Here is a 15,852-nt window from a genome sequence, read left to right as displayed (position 1 = left end):
CCCGGTGCCTCCTGCCGGAGGAGGGGCGGGGGGAGGTGGGGGGTCCCCGCCATGGACCCCCGGCCCCTCAACGAGTCGCTGCAGGAGATGCTCTGCCGCTTCGGGAACGGCACCGGGAACGGACCCGGCACCGGCACCGGGACCAACGGCTCGGTCTGCGACCTCCTCCGCAGGGGCCTCCGCGGGCCCCCGGCGCCCAGAGGTGAGAGCGGGGGCGGGGGGGGAAGGAGCGGGATGGACCCGGGAGGGGACCCCCCCTCCGTGCCCGGCCCTGCGCCCCTCGGCACGCCAGCACCCCGCTTCGTCCCGCCGTGCCACCCCGGCGCCCGCCGCCCCGCGCTCCGGTTCTCCCGGTCCCTGACCGATGCCGCCCCCGTCCCCCGCCGTGCCCCTCATCGCACCCATCGTCCCCGACCCCCGCGCCCCGGGCGGGGGCTCGGCGGCCCCGGCATTGCCCAGTGGTCCCGGTGAGGATCTCGGCGCTGCCCGGAGGGAGCACGCCGCGCTGTGCCGGCGGCAGCAGGAGGCCGGAGGGGTCTCCGACAGGGACACAGACACCGCCCGCGCCGCACCGCTGCCCCACTGCCGGGGCCGGGACCTCCAACTGGACCCTCGACTGCGCCGCCCCCATCCCACCCCACCACCAGAGCCAAGACCGCTAACCCCATCCCACCGCCCGGCTGGAGCCCCTAGTCCGGCTTGTCACTCCCCTTTCCGGGCTGCACGTCCCCGGTCCCCGGTCCCCGCGCTGCCGGGGGGAGCCGCAGCTCAGCACCGAGGCGGAGGGTGAGCAGGATGGGGGCACTCACCCAGATGAGGGTTCCCCAGCCTCACAGAATTGTGCTGGGGAGCACCCACCTGGGTGAGGGTCCCCCAGCCTCACGGAACTGAGCCAGGGGGCACGGGGTTCACCCCAAATCCCGGCGGCTGCCAGACGGGGGGGAAACGATGCACTCGTCTGATGGGTCCCCAGCGAACCCACGCCAGTCACACTGGAGCCCCGGTGTCCCGGTGCCTGGGCCTGTGCTGGGGTGCCTTTGGGGTGCCTTCAGAGTGTCTCTGGGGTGCCACCGGGCTACCCTTGGGGTGCCGTGGGGGGGTCTCTATGGTGCCCTCAGAAGTGCTTTCAGAGTGCCTCTAGGGTGCCACCTGGGTGCCTCTGGGGTGCCCTCGTGGTGCCTCTGGGGTGCACCCAGGGTCCCAATGCAGCGCCGGTGCCCTGCTGCCCACAGAGCTGGACGTGGCGGTGCGCGTGGTGCTGTACGCGCTGATCTTCGTGCTGAGCGTCGGGGGCAATGCGCTGGTGGTGGCCGTGCTGGCGCTGAACCGGCGACTGCGCACCGTCACCAACTGCTTCCTGCTGTCCCTCGCACTGAGTGACCTGCTCCTGGCACTGTGCTGCATGCCCTTCACCCTGCTGCCCGGCCTCATGGGTGCCTTCATCTTCGGCGACGTCGTCTGCAAGCTTGTCGCCTACCTCATGGGTAGGGTGGGGCACAGTGGGGGCTTGTCCCTACCTCGTGGGTATGGGGGGACACAGCACATCCCTACCTTGGTGGTACACAGGGGCACAGGGAGGGGGCTCATCCCTACCGCGTGGATATGTAGGGGGCTTATCCCTACCTCACAGGTACATGGAACATGCTGGGGGGCTTCGGGAGGAGGTGGGGGCCTGCAGCATCACACCATGCCCACTGACACCCCCTGCCTCCCGCAGGGGTCTCGGTGGCCGTGTCCACCTTCAGCCTGGTGGCCATTGCCATCGAGCGGTACAGTGCCATCTGCAACCCACTGCAGTCGCGCGCCTGGCAGACACGGTCCCATGCCTGCCGCGTCATCGCCGGCACCTGGGCTCTGGCAGCGCTGCTGATGCTGCCCTACGCCGTGTACAGCACCACGCGCCCCGCCGCCCCCCGGCCACCCCCCGCACAATGCACACACCACTGGCCCAGCGAGCGCATCCGGCAGGTCTGGTGAGTCCCGGGGAGGGAGGGGGAACGCAGGGGTGAGGGGATGCCAAGTGACGGGGGCCACCTGTCCCAGGTACGTCCTGCTGCTCCTCGTCCTCTTCTTCATCCCAGGCGTGGTGATGACGGTGGCATACGGGCTCATCTCCCGTGAGCTCTACCGTGGCATCCGCTTCGAGCTGGACGTCAAGAGGGAGGTGGCAGGTGAGGGGATGGGGCGTGGCAGAGTGCCCACCCCAGGAGGAGAGGGAGGGCTGAGCCCTCACCCCTGCTCCCCACAGTGGTGGGCTCCTCGGGGCCACCTCCCTTTCCTGGAGACCTCCTTGTAGCCTTGGGGTGCAGCATGTCCCCATGGTGCCATGTCCACTTCCATGTCCCCTGCACCCCATCCCACCCCCCTCCTGGAGGATGCTCCCATGGTGTTGGGATGCAGCGTGTCCCTACAGTGCCATGGCCGTGACCATGCCTCCTCACTCCACAGCCCAGCACGGCATCGGGGGGGACCCAGCACCCGCCTGTGATGAGGGCGATGGGTGCTACCTGCAGCTGTCACGTCCAGGCGCAGCACTGGAGCTGCGGGCGCTGGGGGCGGCTGCGCAGCAGGATGGGGCACGCATCAACAGCTCGGGGGCCCAGCTGGCGGCCAAGCGGCGCGTGATCCGCATGCTGGTGGTCATCGTGGCCATGTTCTTCCTCTGCTGGCTGCCCATCTTCGCCGCCAACACCTGGCGTGCCTTTGCCCCGCGGGCAGCCCAGCGGGCACTCTCGGGGACCCCCATCGCCTTCATCCACCTGCTCTCGTACACCTCAGCCTGCGCCAACCCCCTCATCTACTGCTTCATGAACCGCCGCTTCCGCAAGGCCTTCGGCGCCACCTGTGCGGGCTGGGGGTGCCGCCGCGCCTGCCCCCGCCGCCTGCCTGAGGACGAGCCCCCCATGGCCAGCGCCTCGCTCTCCAAGTTCAGCTACACCACTGTCAGCAGCCTGGGACCCCCCTGAGCCGGCGCCCCTGAGCTGGAACCCCCTGAGCCCTCCAACACCAGTGCCTGGCACCCACGTGAGCTGGACCCCCATGAGCCCCCCATGGCCAGCACCTTGCTCTCCAAGTTCAGCTACACCATCCTCAGCAGCCTGGGACCCCTGAGCTAGACACTCCCAGCAGGACCCCCCCGAGCATGAACCCCGCCCTGCCTCCCCCGGGTGCTGCCAGCACCCCCCGTGCCCCTCTCTGGTGCCTCCCAGATCAGGGCACCCCCAGCCTCCCGCCCTCCCGGGACACCCTTACGCCCCATCCCGCGCTCCATCCCTGTGCCCCCGAGTCCCCGGCTGGGTGGGGGCGAGGGACTGGGCGGGAGGAACCTTGGGGCTGGGCAGGTCGGAGGCTGAGGGAGGTCGAGGCACCCCCAGCTCAGCCCGGGCTGTCCCCGCGCTGCTCCCCGGCTACAGTCACAATAAACTGACCCCATGCCCACCTGCGCCGCTGCTCCCACCGCTCCTGCCCGGCCGGCACGGAGGCTCCGCGGGGCAGCTCCGGGCGGGACGTGGGGTCGGCACCGCGCAAGGCGCGGGGGGCGGCGGGATGGGACCCTCCGCTGCGGGAACTCCTGAGCCCGGCGGCGGCGGTAGCTGGGGGGGTGGGACCCCCGGGTCCGGTGAACCCATCGCCGCAGCGGGGCTGTGACCGCAGGCCAGGAGGACCCCCCGGGACCACGCCGTCCCCAGGACTCCGATTCCCATCGGCCCCCGCGCGCCACGCAGGCCGGCTCCTTTATTTGCATACGGCTCCCCGCCCCGGGTGGCCACGCCCCCTCCCCGCTCACCTCCGCGGGTATTGGTCACGCCTCCCTCGCGGCCACGCCCCCCGCGCCAGGCCCCGCCCCGCCCGGCCATGACCGCCGGCGCTCGGGGGCCGCCCCGCCCCGCCCCCTTCCCTCGGCCATGGCCGCCGGGGCTCGAGCCCAGCCGGGGCTGATGGCGCCGTCACCGTGGCGATTGCTGTCGCTGGCCCTGGCTGCGCTGTCGCTGGCCCTGGCTGCGCTGTCGCTGCTGTCGCTGCCGGTGTCGGCGGGGTCGCCACTCGGCCCCGGGGAGCAGCTGGTGGCGGCGGCGCCGCGCTGGGGCTGGCGGAACTTGTCGTGCCCGGCCTGCCGGGTGCTCTTCGGGGCGCTGGACCTGGCGCTGCAGGTGGGCACGGGGGGCATCGGGGAGCACCGGGACACGGGGGGCACCGGGGCGACACCGAAACACCGGGCGAGGCACGGGGATGGGTGGACACCGGAACACCGGGACGAGGGGAGCGGAGGCGACAGGGCTGGGACGGGAGCGGGGACAGAGGGGACGGGACGGGAAGGGACAGAGACGGGACAGAGACAGGCCGGGCCAGTCCCTCGTGACGGGACCGGCTGGGGCAGGTCGGGGCTTGTGACAGACACGAGACCAGGCTGGGAATGGGGACAGGGACGGGCGGGGACGGGGAGAATGACAGGCTGGGACGGCTGAAAGAGGGACGGGAACGGAGGCAGGGACGGGCCGGGTCATGCCAGTGGCTCCGCTTGGGGGAACGGGGACGGACTGGGACAGGAACAGGAACAGGAACAGGAACGGGGACATGGACAGGCTGGGAGGGGTCGGTGAATCCTTCTCAGAGGACGGGGCCGGCAAGGGAAGGGAAGGGAGGGAGGAGGGAACCGGGCTGGGGGAACAGAGGGGCTGGGGACCCGTGTGGGTCCCTTCTGGCCTCGGGATATCCAGCTGAGTGGGCCGGGGTGGCCGGCGGGTGTGGGACACTGACAGCAGCCAGCGGTCGGGGTGTGGGGTCCATGCCGGGGAGCTGGTGGGCGCGGCACAGAGATGGCAGCTGGCGTGCCGTGCCCATCCCGGGGGTGCTGACGGGTACAAGCCGGTGACAGCAGCTGGAGTTCAGTGTGTGGGGTCTGTCCTGGGGAGCTGGGGGTTGCAGGGCAGCGAGGATAGCAAGGGGTGTGGGGTGCTGGGGCCATCCCGAATGTCCATCCCCCTGCAGCTGGAGCCGAATGTGGCACGCGTGGGGCGCGTGGCGTCGCGGCTGTGCCAGGAGCTGCGGTTGGCGCGGCCACCCGTGTGCCGCCAGGCCGTGCAGCTGTTCCAGGGCGATGTGGTGGCAGCCTGGGCGCGCTCCGTGCTGCGCCCGCCCGAGGCCTGCGGGCTCCTGCTGGGCCCCCGCTGTGGCCACTGGGACATCCTGGGCGCCTGGAACCTGTCCCTGCCCGCCACCCCCAAGCCACCGGTGCGGCCCCCCACGCCGCCACCGCCTGGAGCGCCCACCGCCCGTATCCTCTTCCTCACCGACCTGCACTGGGACCGGCAGTACGTCCCGGGTAGTGCCGCTGCCTGCCCCGACCCGCTGTGCTGCCGCGGGGCCCCCCGCGACGGGCCGGGGGCAGCGGGGTTCTGGGGCACCTACAGCAAGTGTGACCTTCCCCTGCACACCATCGATGCGCTGCTGGCCCAGCTCCCCAACACCACCGGTCACACCGGTAACGACAGCGGTAACGGCACCAGCGGCTTCGCGGCAGCGTACTGGACTGGGGACATCCCTGCGCACAACGTGTGGCAGCAGAGCCGCGGGGACCAGCTGCGGGCACTGCGCACCGTGACGGCCCTGCTGCGCGCCCGCCTGGGGGGGCTGCGCGTCTTCCCAGCCGTGGGCAACCACGAGGCCACCCCGGTGAACGCCTTCCCCCCGCCCTACGTGCGCGGGAACCAGTCGGCCGCGTGGCTCTACGACGCCATGGCCGAGGCCTGGCAGGACTGGCTGCCCCCCGCCGCCCTGCACACCCTGCGGTGGGCACGGGGCGCGGTCGGGGGGAGAGGGTGGAGGATTCCAGGCTATTGAGGGTCCAGGTGTGGGGAGTTAATGGATTGCAGGGGTAGGAGGGCACAGAGATGAGGGTTCTGGGCTATTGGGGGCCAGAGTCTGTGGCGTTTAGGGTACCAGGGATCAGGGGGCAGAGGGCTGGGAGGCTCCGCGCTGGGTAGCTCTGGGCTGTTGGGTGTTCTGGAGTAGAGGAGTTGGGGTAGCATGGATTGGGGACTCAGAGCTGGGGACTCCGGGCTACTGGGGGCTCGGGACTGGCAGGACACAGAGGGGTCTCCATGCTGGAGGGGCAGTGGGGGTACCAGGCTAGGTGCACATGTCTCAGCTTCATGGGCGGGGAGAGGTGCAAGGATGGGGGGGGGGGGGGGGTCATGGCTGGTTGGGGTACAGAGGGCTATGGGGGCACAGGGGCAGTGGGGGCTCCAGGCTGGGGGCTGTAGGCAGGTGGGCAGCGTGGGTGGCAGAGAGCTGGGGGTCCATAGGATGGGTGCGGGGTTGTGGATCAGAGGACAGACACAGCACTGACCCCCCTTTTCCATGCAGGGCCGGCGGGTTCTACACGGCACAGGTCTGGCCTGGGCTGCGCCTTGTCTCCCTCAACATGAACTTCTGCTCCCAGGCCAACTTCTGGCTCCTCATCAACGCCACTGACCCTGCAGGGCAGCTCCAGTGGCTCATGGGGGTCCTTGCAGATGCCGAGCGTGATGGGGAGAAGGTGGGGGTGGTTTCTGGGGGGACATGGGGGGTTCCGGTGGGCCCCAGGCAAAGCCCCAGCCCCGGCTCCCTGCCCACAGGTGCACATCATCGGGCACATCCCCCCAGCCCACTGCCTGCGCAGCTGGAGCTGGAACTACTACCGCATCGTCAACAGGTCAGTGCCTGACCCCTGGCCCAGACCCCACACCATGTGCCAGACCCCTGACTGTGTGCCCCACCCCACATGCCAGACCCCCACACTGTGCCCCGGACTCCAACCCCATGTGCTGGACCCCTGCCCTGCACACTAGACCCCTGTCCATGCATCCTTGACCCCCACACCAGACCCCCCACCCCACAAGCCAGAGCACAGCTCCACACCCTGAACTCCCACCAACACATGGTACCCCTGCCCTATACAACAGGTCCCTGCCCCATATGCTGGACCCCTACACAGACCTTCACCCTGTGCCCTGGACTCTCCCTTCATGTGCCATCCCATGTGCCAGACCCCCACCCCACATATCTTGGACCACCACCCCATGTACCAGAGCCCCAGGGCTAGGCTTGGGTTGGGGTTCCAGGGTGGGGGTCTGGAGGTCGGGATGCCGCCCCCCACTCACCCCACCGTGGCAGATTCGAGGGCACCATTGCTGCCCAGTTCTTCGGGCACACGCACCTGGACGAGTTTGAGTTGTTCTACGATGAGGAGACGCTGTCACGTCCCGTCTCCGTTGCCTTCGTTGCACCAAGCGTCACCACCTACATCAACCTCAATCCCGGTGCGCCCCAGACCCCCCCATGTGTCCCCCCAAGCCACCCCAATCCCACCGGTGCTGACTGTCCCTCCTGCCGTAGGGTACCGTGTGTATGAGGTGGCCGGTTCCTACCCTGGGAGCTCCCACGCGGTTCTGGACCATGAGACCTTCATCCTAAACCTGACGGAGGCCAACGCAGCCCCCCCAGGGACTCCCCCGCCCTGGCAGCGGCTCTACAGCGCACGTGAGGCCTATGGGCTGCCCACAGCCTTCCCAGCTGACTGGGACCTGCTGGTGCGGCGGATGCAGGACGACGAGCAGCTCTTCCAGCGGTTCTGGTTCCACCTGCACAAGGGGCACCCACCCCACGAGCCCTGCGGGAGCCCCTGCAAGGCCGCCTTGCTCTGCGCCCTGCGCACCGGCCGCGCCGCCGACCCCGCACTGTGCCGGCCCCTGCGCCCCGCGCTGCCCTTCCCACGCATCCAGGAGCTCTGGCACCAGCAGCGGCTGTGCTGACCCAGGGGCCGGCAGGAGCAGGGGCTGGGACGTGGCCACACCAGGAGCAGAGTCAGTGCGTGGTCTCCCTGGAAGCAGGGCTGGGACACGGTTACGCAGCGAGCGGGATTGCAGTCAGCACGTGGTTACACCAGGAGAGGGGCTGGGAGCGGGATCTGCACAAGGTCACTGGGAGCAAGGTCAGGATTGGCACATGGTCCCCACGTCCCACCAGTTACACAATAAAGGCACAATGGACGCCACCACCCCTCCTTATCCTCACCCACCAGGATTGGAACTGGGATCAGGATCAGCACATAGTCCTCATGCTCCCATCACCCCCCAGTACAGGTGTGATAGACCCCACTGTCCTTCATCCTCCTCACCGCAATTCTCAGCCCACAGCTTAGGGAGACCCAAATCAGGGATGATGGGACCCCACCACCCCACCTCTTTCTCCTAATTCTCACCCCCTGGGATCACAATTAGGATCAGGCCATAGTCCCTGTACTCCCATCACCCCCCCTAATAAAGGTGTGGATGGACCCCACTGCCCCTCTTCACCCTCATGTTCACCCTGCAACACACTAGGAAGACCCAAACTGGACACAGTGCCCTCACCATCCCTCCCCTTGCAGCTTCTCCTTTTAAGAGGCCAAATGCAGAGCCAAGCTGGGCTGGTGGAATGGGTTTATTAATTAATGATTTAGTACAACACAGACCCTCATTACGCCACATGCATTGGGGACCTTGGGGGGGGCATGACCCACCATGGGGGCAGTGGTGGGGGCAGGACCCCCAACCCAACACCCTGGGTAACTGTGTGCCCTGGAGCGTTGGGTCAGTGGTCCTGCCCCCTCACGCTGCTTTGCCCAGCTGCGTACCCCCCATGCCCTTGCCCCACTCACGGGGTCTGTGCCCCTCCCCGCCGCGGTTTGAGGGTCCCCAGGAGGGTCTGCACCCCCCGGCGCACAGAGGAGCCCACCCGCCGTGCAACTGAGTCAGCCGGGGGCGCCGGCAGGCAGGAGCTGGAGGCCTGGGGCCGCGCATCCAGGCACTTCTGGTAGCGGAGCTGTGGGGAGGGAGGGGGTCAGCGGGGGGCGGGGGGAGCCCTGGGGGGGCTCAGGGGTCCCACTCACCACGCAGGCAGCCTGCAGCGCCTCGCTGAGCCCCGCGGCGTTGGGCTCACACCACACCATGTGGCAGCGGAAGGTGCCAGGAGCGCTGGCCATGATGAAGGCGAAGGCGCGGACGTCGCGCCCCACGCCCATGAAGGACAGGAACCGCACGCGGCACTCGCACAGCACCGCCTCCGTCTGGGGGAGCAGGGGGGTCACTGGGGCACCCCAGGGTGAGCAGGGGGTCATCGAGGCACCCCCAGGATGGGGATAGGGTCAGCAGGGCACATGGGTGCCTAAGGCTCCCGCCAGGAGGAGTGGGGTGGTCGCTGTGCTGGGAGGGTTCAGCACAGCCCCCCAGGTTGGGAGGGGATCCCCCAAGGCCCCCTGGGATGTGCTGGGATGGGGACACGATGGAGGGAGCCATCATGGCTCCTTGGTACAAGGAGGGGTCTCTACAGCCCCTCTGGCACGTGACAGGGTCACTGAGACCCCAGAACAGGAGGGGGTCACCAGTGCAGGTGGGGGTCACCACAGCCCCCCTAGGCCAGGGTAATGGTCCCAGGCGGGGGATGCACCTGGTGGTGGATGATGGTGAGGGCGGGCGTGGGTGGGGGTCCCAGGGCAGGGGGGGTCCGAGGAGGGCACACACCTGGCGGTGAGCAATGGTGAGGGTGGCAGGGGCCACACTGACCACCACGGGGGTGGGTGCAGGGGGCTCCCCCGAGCCAGGGGCCAGCGCCGCCTCCAGTGCCGCATTGATCACATCCATGCCTGAGGGGCACAGGGAGGGTCAGGGCAACCCCGGGGGTGCCCTTTCCCCATAGCTCCCCCCCATGGGCTGGAGGAGCCCCCCCTGAGACACCCTCCCCCTTCCTGAGTCCCCCACTCACCCACTGGCTTGGCGACGGGGACGCAGCCCAGGTAACACACGGGGAAGCGCTGAACCACCTCACTCTTGGGGGCTGGGAACTCCACTGTGGGGGAGGCACTGTCAGACACCCCCAGAGCCCCCCAAAACACCCCAGAGCCCCAGCATCCCTCCAGAGCACCCCAACACTCCCCCAGAGCATCCCCAGAACTCCCAACATCCCCCAGTTGCACTGCCTTGCTCTTAGGGGCCAGGAGCCCTACTGTGGTGGGGGACATTGTCAGAGCCCCCCCCCAAACCTCCCCAAAAGCCACCTTCTCTTCCAGCTGCCCCACCCCAGCAAATGCAACTCCAGACACACGGGCCCCATTCCTGCAGTCCCCCAGTCCTTCCTAGTCACTCCCAGACTCCCAATCCCCTCCAGACGCCTCCCCAGAGCCACCCCAATTCCCTCACAGGCACCCCCTAACCTCCATACCCTGCAGGGGAGGGTCCCCCAGCCGGGGGGGGTCTGTCCCCAGGCCATTGCCTGCTGCCCGGGCGCTTCGCCGCTCCGCCGTCAGCTGGGGGACAAGGGGATACGGCCCTCGCAGATGTCACACCACAGTGACCTCCAGGGACCCCCGCGGTGACCCACAGTCCCCCAATGTCATACAAGGGGCACCCCCAGCCCTCCTGGATGTCACACCATGGACACCCGCAGGGACTCGCAGCACCCTGCAGCAGGTCTGTGGGGACGCTGGGGTGGGGAGGGGCTCACCCGGGAACAGGCCTGGGGGCTGGCTGGAGGGGCCTGCAGGTCTCACCTGTGTGCAGATGTGGCGCAGGCTAGGGCAAGTCCCGGCGGGTTTTTGGGGGTCTCACCTGAGCACAGACGTGGTGCAGACCAAGGAAGGGGAATTTGGGGTGGGTTTCCTGGGCCCAGGGGGTCTTGGGGGGTGTCTCACCTGGGCGCAGACATGGTGCAGGCCAGGAGGGGAGTTCTCAAGGGCTTTTGGGGGGTCTCATCTAGACACAGATGCAGCACAGGCCAAAGTGATGGTTTGGGGAGAAACGCGGCAGGGATTGGGAGGGTTTTACCTGGACGCAGATCCAGTGCAGGCCAGAGGGGGGGTCTCATTTGGGCACAGACATGGTGCAGGCCAGGGGGTGGCTTGAGGGGGGTCCTGGGGAGGTCTGGGGGGTCTCACCTGTGCACAGACCCGGTGCAGCCCAGCAGCGATGGCACTGGCTGGCCCCTCGCAGCGGAACACGTGGCACTTCAGCACCTGCGTCAAGGGGTCCCGGGCCACGTACGCAAAGTCCCTAGGGGGGAGCAGGGGGGTACGCTCAGGATCCTCCGGTTCCCTCCCCACCCGGTCCGAGCCGGGACTGGAGGCACTGGGCCTCTGGGGACAAGTTGGGGCCATACCTCTCCCTGTGTCCCCGGCAGCACAGCGGGACAGAGCAGGGTTAGGGGGTGATGACGGGGCACAGACCCCCTCCTCCCCAGCCCCAGGACCCACCCCACAGCATCCTGGGGGCAGGTCTGATCCCAGCCCACACTCTCCTCTGCTGGGGGGGCTCAGTGTTGGGACCCCGTGGCCCCCACCTGCCCAACTGATGGGACCACATCCACATATGGCACCCCCCAGCCCTGCGCACGTGACCCCACAGCCCCACACCTCACCCATGTGGGAATCCCAGCCCCGGGCCCCCCTCCACACCCGGATGCCCCCATACCCAGCCCCACATACATGGGATTCCAGAGCCCCCACCCCATGTGGGTCCCCCAAGCCCCATAGGAGTCCCACAAACCCAGATTCTCTCCATCCCTGCAGCCTGCACACACAGGACCCCCAGCCCCATATGTACCGAGCCCCCTGCAGACACCAGAACCCCATGCCCCCACACCAGACCCCAGTGCCACCTCAAGCTCCACACGTGGGCACCCCTGTGCTTCCCAGCCCCACACGTGCCCCCCACCTGCTGCCGTGCCGCCCCACGCCCCACACACGGATGCCGCCCACGGGCTGCGCATGCAGCAGTGCCCGGTCCTGGGGGTCCACAAGCTTCAGCGTGCGGCCCTCGAGCAGCAGCAGCGCCCGTGCCTGGGGGCCACAAGAGGGTCAGGAGGATACTCCGCTCCCGCAGATGCCGGGGGGGGGCAGCGGAGAGGGTGTGGGATGGATGTGGGGGGGCACGGGGGGCTCTGGGGTCACTCACCTCCCCCCAGCTGCCGGGGGGGCCATCACGAGGCCCTGAGAGCTGCCGGATGCAGGCGCTGACAGCGCTGCTGCTGCGGCCAGGACCCAGCTCCTCCTCCCGCAGCTGCACCCAGCCCAGAGAGCGCACCGGGAGGCCCTGGGGGCAAGGGGGGAAAACGAGAGTCACTGGGGACTGTGTGGGGCAGGAGCTGTGGGGTGGGGGCAGTGTGGGGCAAGGATGGCATGGGGTGGGGGGTAGTGGAGAAGGGAGTGACATGGAGTAGGAAAGGCATGGACCATGAAGCAGGGGTGCTGTGGGGCATGGGCTATGGGGCAGAGATGGTGAGGGGCAAGGGGGCAGGGATAGTGTGGGGCAGCCTCAGCTCCCCAGCAGTAACCCAACCCCTCATTGCCCCAGTTTGTACGGCCCTGGGCCCTCGGGGCAGGGCAGACCCCACAGTGGGGCGAGGTCCCTCCTGTGCAGGTGACATCCTGGGGCACCCCCGGGTTGGATACCTCAGCCCCCCAGCAGTAGACCAGACCCCAGCGGGGTGGGGAAGGGGCCCCGTGGGTTGGGAGGGTCAGGAGAGACCAGCCCTACCTTGGAGTCCAGCGTATCCTCCTCACCCAGGGCCATGCTGCAAGGGGAAGGGTGGGGGGGGGGGGGTCAGTGACTGCACCCTGAGACCCTGGGGCCTCCCCATCCCCAACACCTGTCCCTGAGACCCCTCTGGGATTCCCTGCATCCCACACCTGGGTCACTGCACCCTGAGTACCTTGGACTTTCCCCCCCAAACCCCTGCCTTAAGATCCTGGGACCCAAGTCCAACCCCTGTCCCAAGACCCCATTTCCCTGCCCCACACCTGGGTCCTTGCCCCCCCAGCTCCCACTTCACACCGGACACCTCTCCCCATTCTGTTGCTTGTCACCCAGGGTCCCACCTCCTGACAGGGCCCAGGCATGGCCCTGCCCATGCCCCACATTTCCCGTGTGTCCCCCCAGCCCCTGTGCCCTGCCCCGCACCCCTCTCCTGGTGATCCTGGGCCTGGTGACAGCATCTCCAGGTCCGACACTCCTGGCTCCTCATCTTCCTCCTCCTCCTCCTCCTCCTCCTCTGCTGTGGGGTCCTAGGGGCAAGGGGGCTCTGTGGGGCTGGAGGGGCACTGACCCCCCACCCTTTTCCATCCACTACCCCCTCTCACCTTCCACAAGTCCCCATCATTGAAGGTCTCGGCCGGGGCAAAGCTGGTCCAGGACAGCTGCAGGGGGCTGGGTCAGGGAGCTTCACAGGGCAGCCCCCTGCAGGCCCCCCATCACCCCACAAGTGCCCCATGGCTGCCCCCCAGTCACCCCGCAGCACACTATGGGAGCCCCACGGTAACCCCAAGAGCATCCCACGCCCATACCACGGGTGCCCTGCACGCCCCACAACCACCCTACCATCATATCCCGGTCACCCCACGCCCTATAGCCACCCCCCGGTGGCCCCAGAGTGGCTGCACAGCCACCTCCCAGCCCAACGCCAGCCCTCTCAGTCCCGACTCACGGTGGGCCCCTCGGTGGGGGTGCTGCCATCAGAAGGGGTCTCATGGGGCCTGCCGGGGGGCTCCCACTGAGTGGTACCAGTGGGGACATGCCAGTAGTAGGTGCCCGAGGTGTCCTGCACCCGCAGCCACCCGGGGGGCAGGTCCCCATGTGCTCCCGCACCGCACGGCCACAGCGACTCTGCAGGGCATGGGGGGGTAAGAGGGGGTCAGCCCCGACCCCACACACAGCCCCACACAGCCGCCTTGCCTAGGGACACGGGGATGCCCCAGGAGGGCTGCACAGGGACAAGGGGGCAAAGAGGGGGCCATGGAACCAACAGGGGCTGGGGACACAGAACAGTGCCCAGGGGGCTGGGGGACCAGGGGGCCAGGAGTGGCACCCAGCGGGGCTGGGAGTGTAGCGGTGGGCACACAGCCAAGGACTAGGGGAGATATGAAGCTGATAGGAGCAGGGGGGCATGGCAGGAAGGAGCAGGTGGGGGCAGCCATGGGGCTCTGTGGGGCACTTGTGGGGCAGCCAGATATTGTCAGAAGCCTCCATGCGGCAACTGTGGGGCAGTGAGAGGTCACCGTGGGGCTCCATAGGGCAGCCAAAAGTCACTGGGGCTCCCCAGTCGGGTCGGGTGCCCACCTGGCTCATCGGGGGAGCTGCCGGGGCTGCCCTGGCTCAGCGTGGCCCAGCTCGAGTCCTCGTCGCTGCCGGGGCCGGGCCCCCCGAAGAGGCGGCTGGCGCTGCGCCCCGGGGGCTCCCGCAGGCCCCGCTCCGTGCCCAGAGCCGGCGGAGAGACCCCGGCCCCGTCCTCCTCCTCCTCGTCCTCCTCCTCATCTTCATCATCCTCCTCCTCCTCCGAGGCGCCGATCAGCAGGGCCCGTGGGTCTCGGGCGGCGTTCCGGGCATTGCGGGCCTGGACCCCCGGCTCGAGCGCTCCGGGGGACCCTCCGTGAGCCCCGGGGGACCGCCCCGGCCCCGGCCCCGGCTCGAGCTCGTTGCGGTTCTGGTCCTGCCCGGCCTTCGCCCACCCGGCGCCGGGCAGCTCCTCGGCCGGGGCCCCCCCGGGGCCGGTGCGGGGGTCGGGGGGCGCTCCCAGCCCCAGGCTCAGCCCCGGGCACCGGTTGTCGTTGGCCAGGTCGCTGCGCTTGCTCAGGGCCCCCGACATGGCGCGAGGACACGGGGACGGGCGGGACCCCCGGCACGGCGGGACCCCCGGCCCGGCCCGGCCGCAGCTGCCGTTGCTGGGGGGGGAGGGCGAGGGGGTCCTACAGCCCCCGGGGCGGCTCCGCGTCCATCGGGCCTGCGGGGAGCGGGGGGTAGCGCGGGGACCCCCGGCCACGGACGCTCCACGGCCCTGGGTCCTCCCAAGGACTCGGCATCCCCTCACAGCCCTGTCACGGACCCGGGGAGCGTTCCGCAGCACCAGCATCCCCCCACGGCTCCCCCGGGACGGGGAGACCCCCCCCCCCAGCACCAGAATCCCCCTCAGCCCCGGCATCCCACACTGCCCCCGCCGCACGGCGCCGGGTCTCCCCCCAGTCCCCTCCACGGCCACAATCCCCCGGGGTCACCCCGCGACTACCCCGTGCCGGGGCCCCTCCGCACCTGCCCCACGGCCCTGCCAGGGGAGATCCCACGGGGACCCCGCACCCACGGACCTCCCCCGCTCTCCCCCGGCCCAGGCCTGCGGGGTCTCCACGGGCCTCAGCCCCCATCGCCCCCCATCACTCCCCGCAGCGCAGCAGGGCCGACCCGCGCCCCTCCCCGGTTCTGTGCCCCCATTGCCGGTACCTGCGGCGGCGGCTCCGCTGCCGGGGGTCGCGGGGGGGGAGGGTGGGGGGCTCGGGGCCGCGTCACTTCCGCTTCCGGCCGGCGGGGGGACAGCGCCGCCTCCCGCGCCGGCGCCGGCATCGCGCGGGACCCCCGGCACCACCGGGACCCCCCGGCACCGGGACCACCGGGATCTCTCCGGACCCTCCCCGGCACGCACCACCGGATACCCCCCGAGACCCCCGAGTACCCCCCGGGACCGGGAGCCCAGGCCTTGCCGGCGGCGGGCAGCTCGATCCGGCCCTGGGTGGCAGTGGGAACCGGGGGGAACGGGGGACCTTCCCCCCGGGTTACTCCCGACACTGACTGTGTCCGCCCCACTGTTCCGGGTGTTCCGGGCGGGGCAGCAGGACCGCCGGTGCCATGCGTGCCACGGACCAGTTCAGCCCAGTTGAGCCCCCCGTTACCCCTACCGGAGCCCCCCGAGGCACCGGCATCGCCGGGTTCCACCGTGCTGCCCCCACACTGGCAGCGGGACAGGGTCGGGGGCAGCACTGGGACCCCCTGCGGCTGCTGTGCCCCTGGAACCCCCTGA

General features: G+C 69.6%; 3 protein-coding genes across 8 annotated transcripts; 2 read left to right on the top strand and 1 right to left on the bottom strand.

The window, feature by feature from the left end:
- Positions 1-51: 51 nt before the first annotated feature.
- Positions 52-3,159, top strand: CCKBR (cholecystokinin B receptor). Its single transcript, XM_069029003.1, has 5 exons — positions 52-202; positions 1,233-1,484; positions 1,718-1,973; positions 2,044-2,171; positions 2,449-3,159. The coding sequence occupies exons 1-5, from the start codon at positions 52-54 to the stop codon at positions 2,964-2,966; spliced, it is 1,305 nt and encodes a 434-aa protein (XP_068885104.1). The 3' UTR covers positions 2,967-3,159.
- A 716-nt stretch (positions 3,160-3,875) lies between these two features.
- On the top strand, positions 3,876-8,322 carry SMPD1 (sphingomyelin phosphodiesterase 1). Its single transcript, XM_069027869.1, has 6 exons — positions 3,876-4,151; positions 4,990-5,789; positions 6,367-6,538; positions 6,618-6,694; positions 7,156-7,301; positions 7,378-8,322. The coding sequence occupies exons 1-6, from the start codon at positions 3,906-3,908 to the stop codon at positions 7,791-7,793; spliced, it is 1,857 nt and encodes a 618-aa protein (XP_068883970.1). The 5' UTR covers positions 3,876-3,905; the 3' UTR covers positions 7,794-8,322.
- Positions 8,323-8,445: 123 nt separating this feature from the next.
- Positions 8,446-15,311, bottom strand: APBB1 (amyloid beta precursor protein binding family B member 1). Of its 6 annotated transcripts, XM_069025163.1 has the most exons (14): positions 15,279-15,311; positions 14,127-14,787; positions 13,495-13,673; positions 13,151-13,207; positions 12,972-13,075; positions 12,549-12,585; positions 11,967-12,104; positions 11,727-11,851; positions 10,952-11,066; positions 10,240-10,324; positions 9,784-9,867; positions 9,543-9,664; positions 8,912-9,088; positions 8,446-8,844 (listed from the first exon to the last, which is right to left on the bottom strand). In XM_069025163.1, the coding sequence occupies exons 2-14, from the start codon at positions 14,650-14,652 to the stop codon at positions 8,677-8,679; spliced, it is 1,917 nt and encodes a 638-aa protein (XP_068881264.1). In that variant the 5' UTR covers positions 14,653-14,787; positions 15,279-15,311; the 3' UTR covers positions 8,446-8,676. The 6 variants fall into 6 exon arrangements, 3 of the variants coding, with proteins under 3 accessions (XP_068881264.1, XP_068880942.1, XP_068882862.1); XM_069024841.1 differs by lacking the exon at positions 15,279-15,311 and having other exon boundaries at positions 14,127-14,916; XR_011154316.1 differs by lacking the exons at positions 8,446-8,844; positions 8,912-9,088; positions 9,543-9,664; positions 9,784-9,867; positions 15,279-15,311 and adding exons at positions 10,522-10,625; positions 10,709-10,769 and having other exon boundaries at positions 10,292-10,324; positions 14,127-14,916.
- Between the last annotated feature and the right edge of the window lie 541 nt (positions 15,312-15,852).

Source organism: Aphelocoma coerulescens, chromosome 1 (assembly GCF_041296385.1).
Source record: "Aphelocoma coerulescens isolate FSJ_1873_10779 chromosome 1, UR_Acoe_1.0, whole genome shotgun sequence".
Lineage (NCBI taxonomy): Eukaryota > Metazoa > Chordata > Aves > Passeriformes > Corvidae > Aphelocoma > Aphelocoma coerulescens.
The sequence above is the reverse complement of the archived record's forward strand: the minus strand, read 5'-3'. Positions and strand labels throughout refer to the sequence as shown.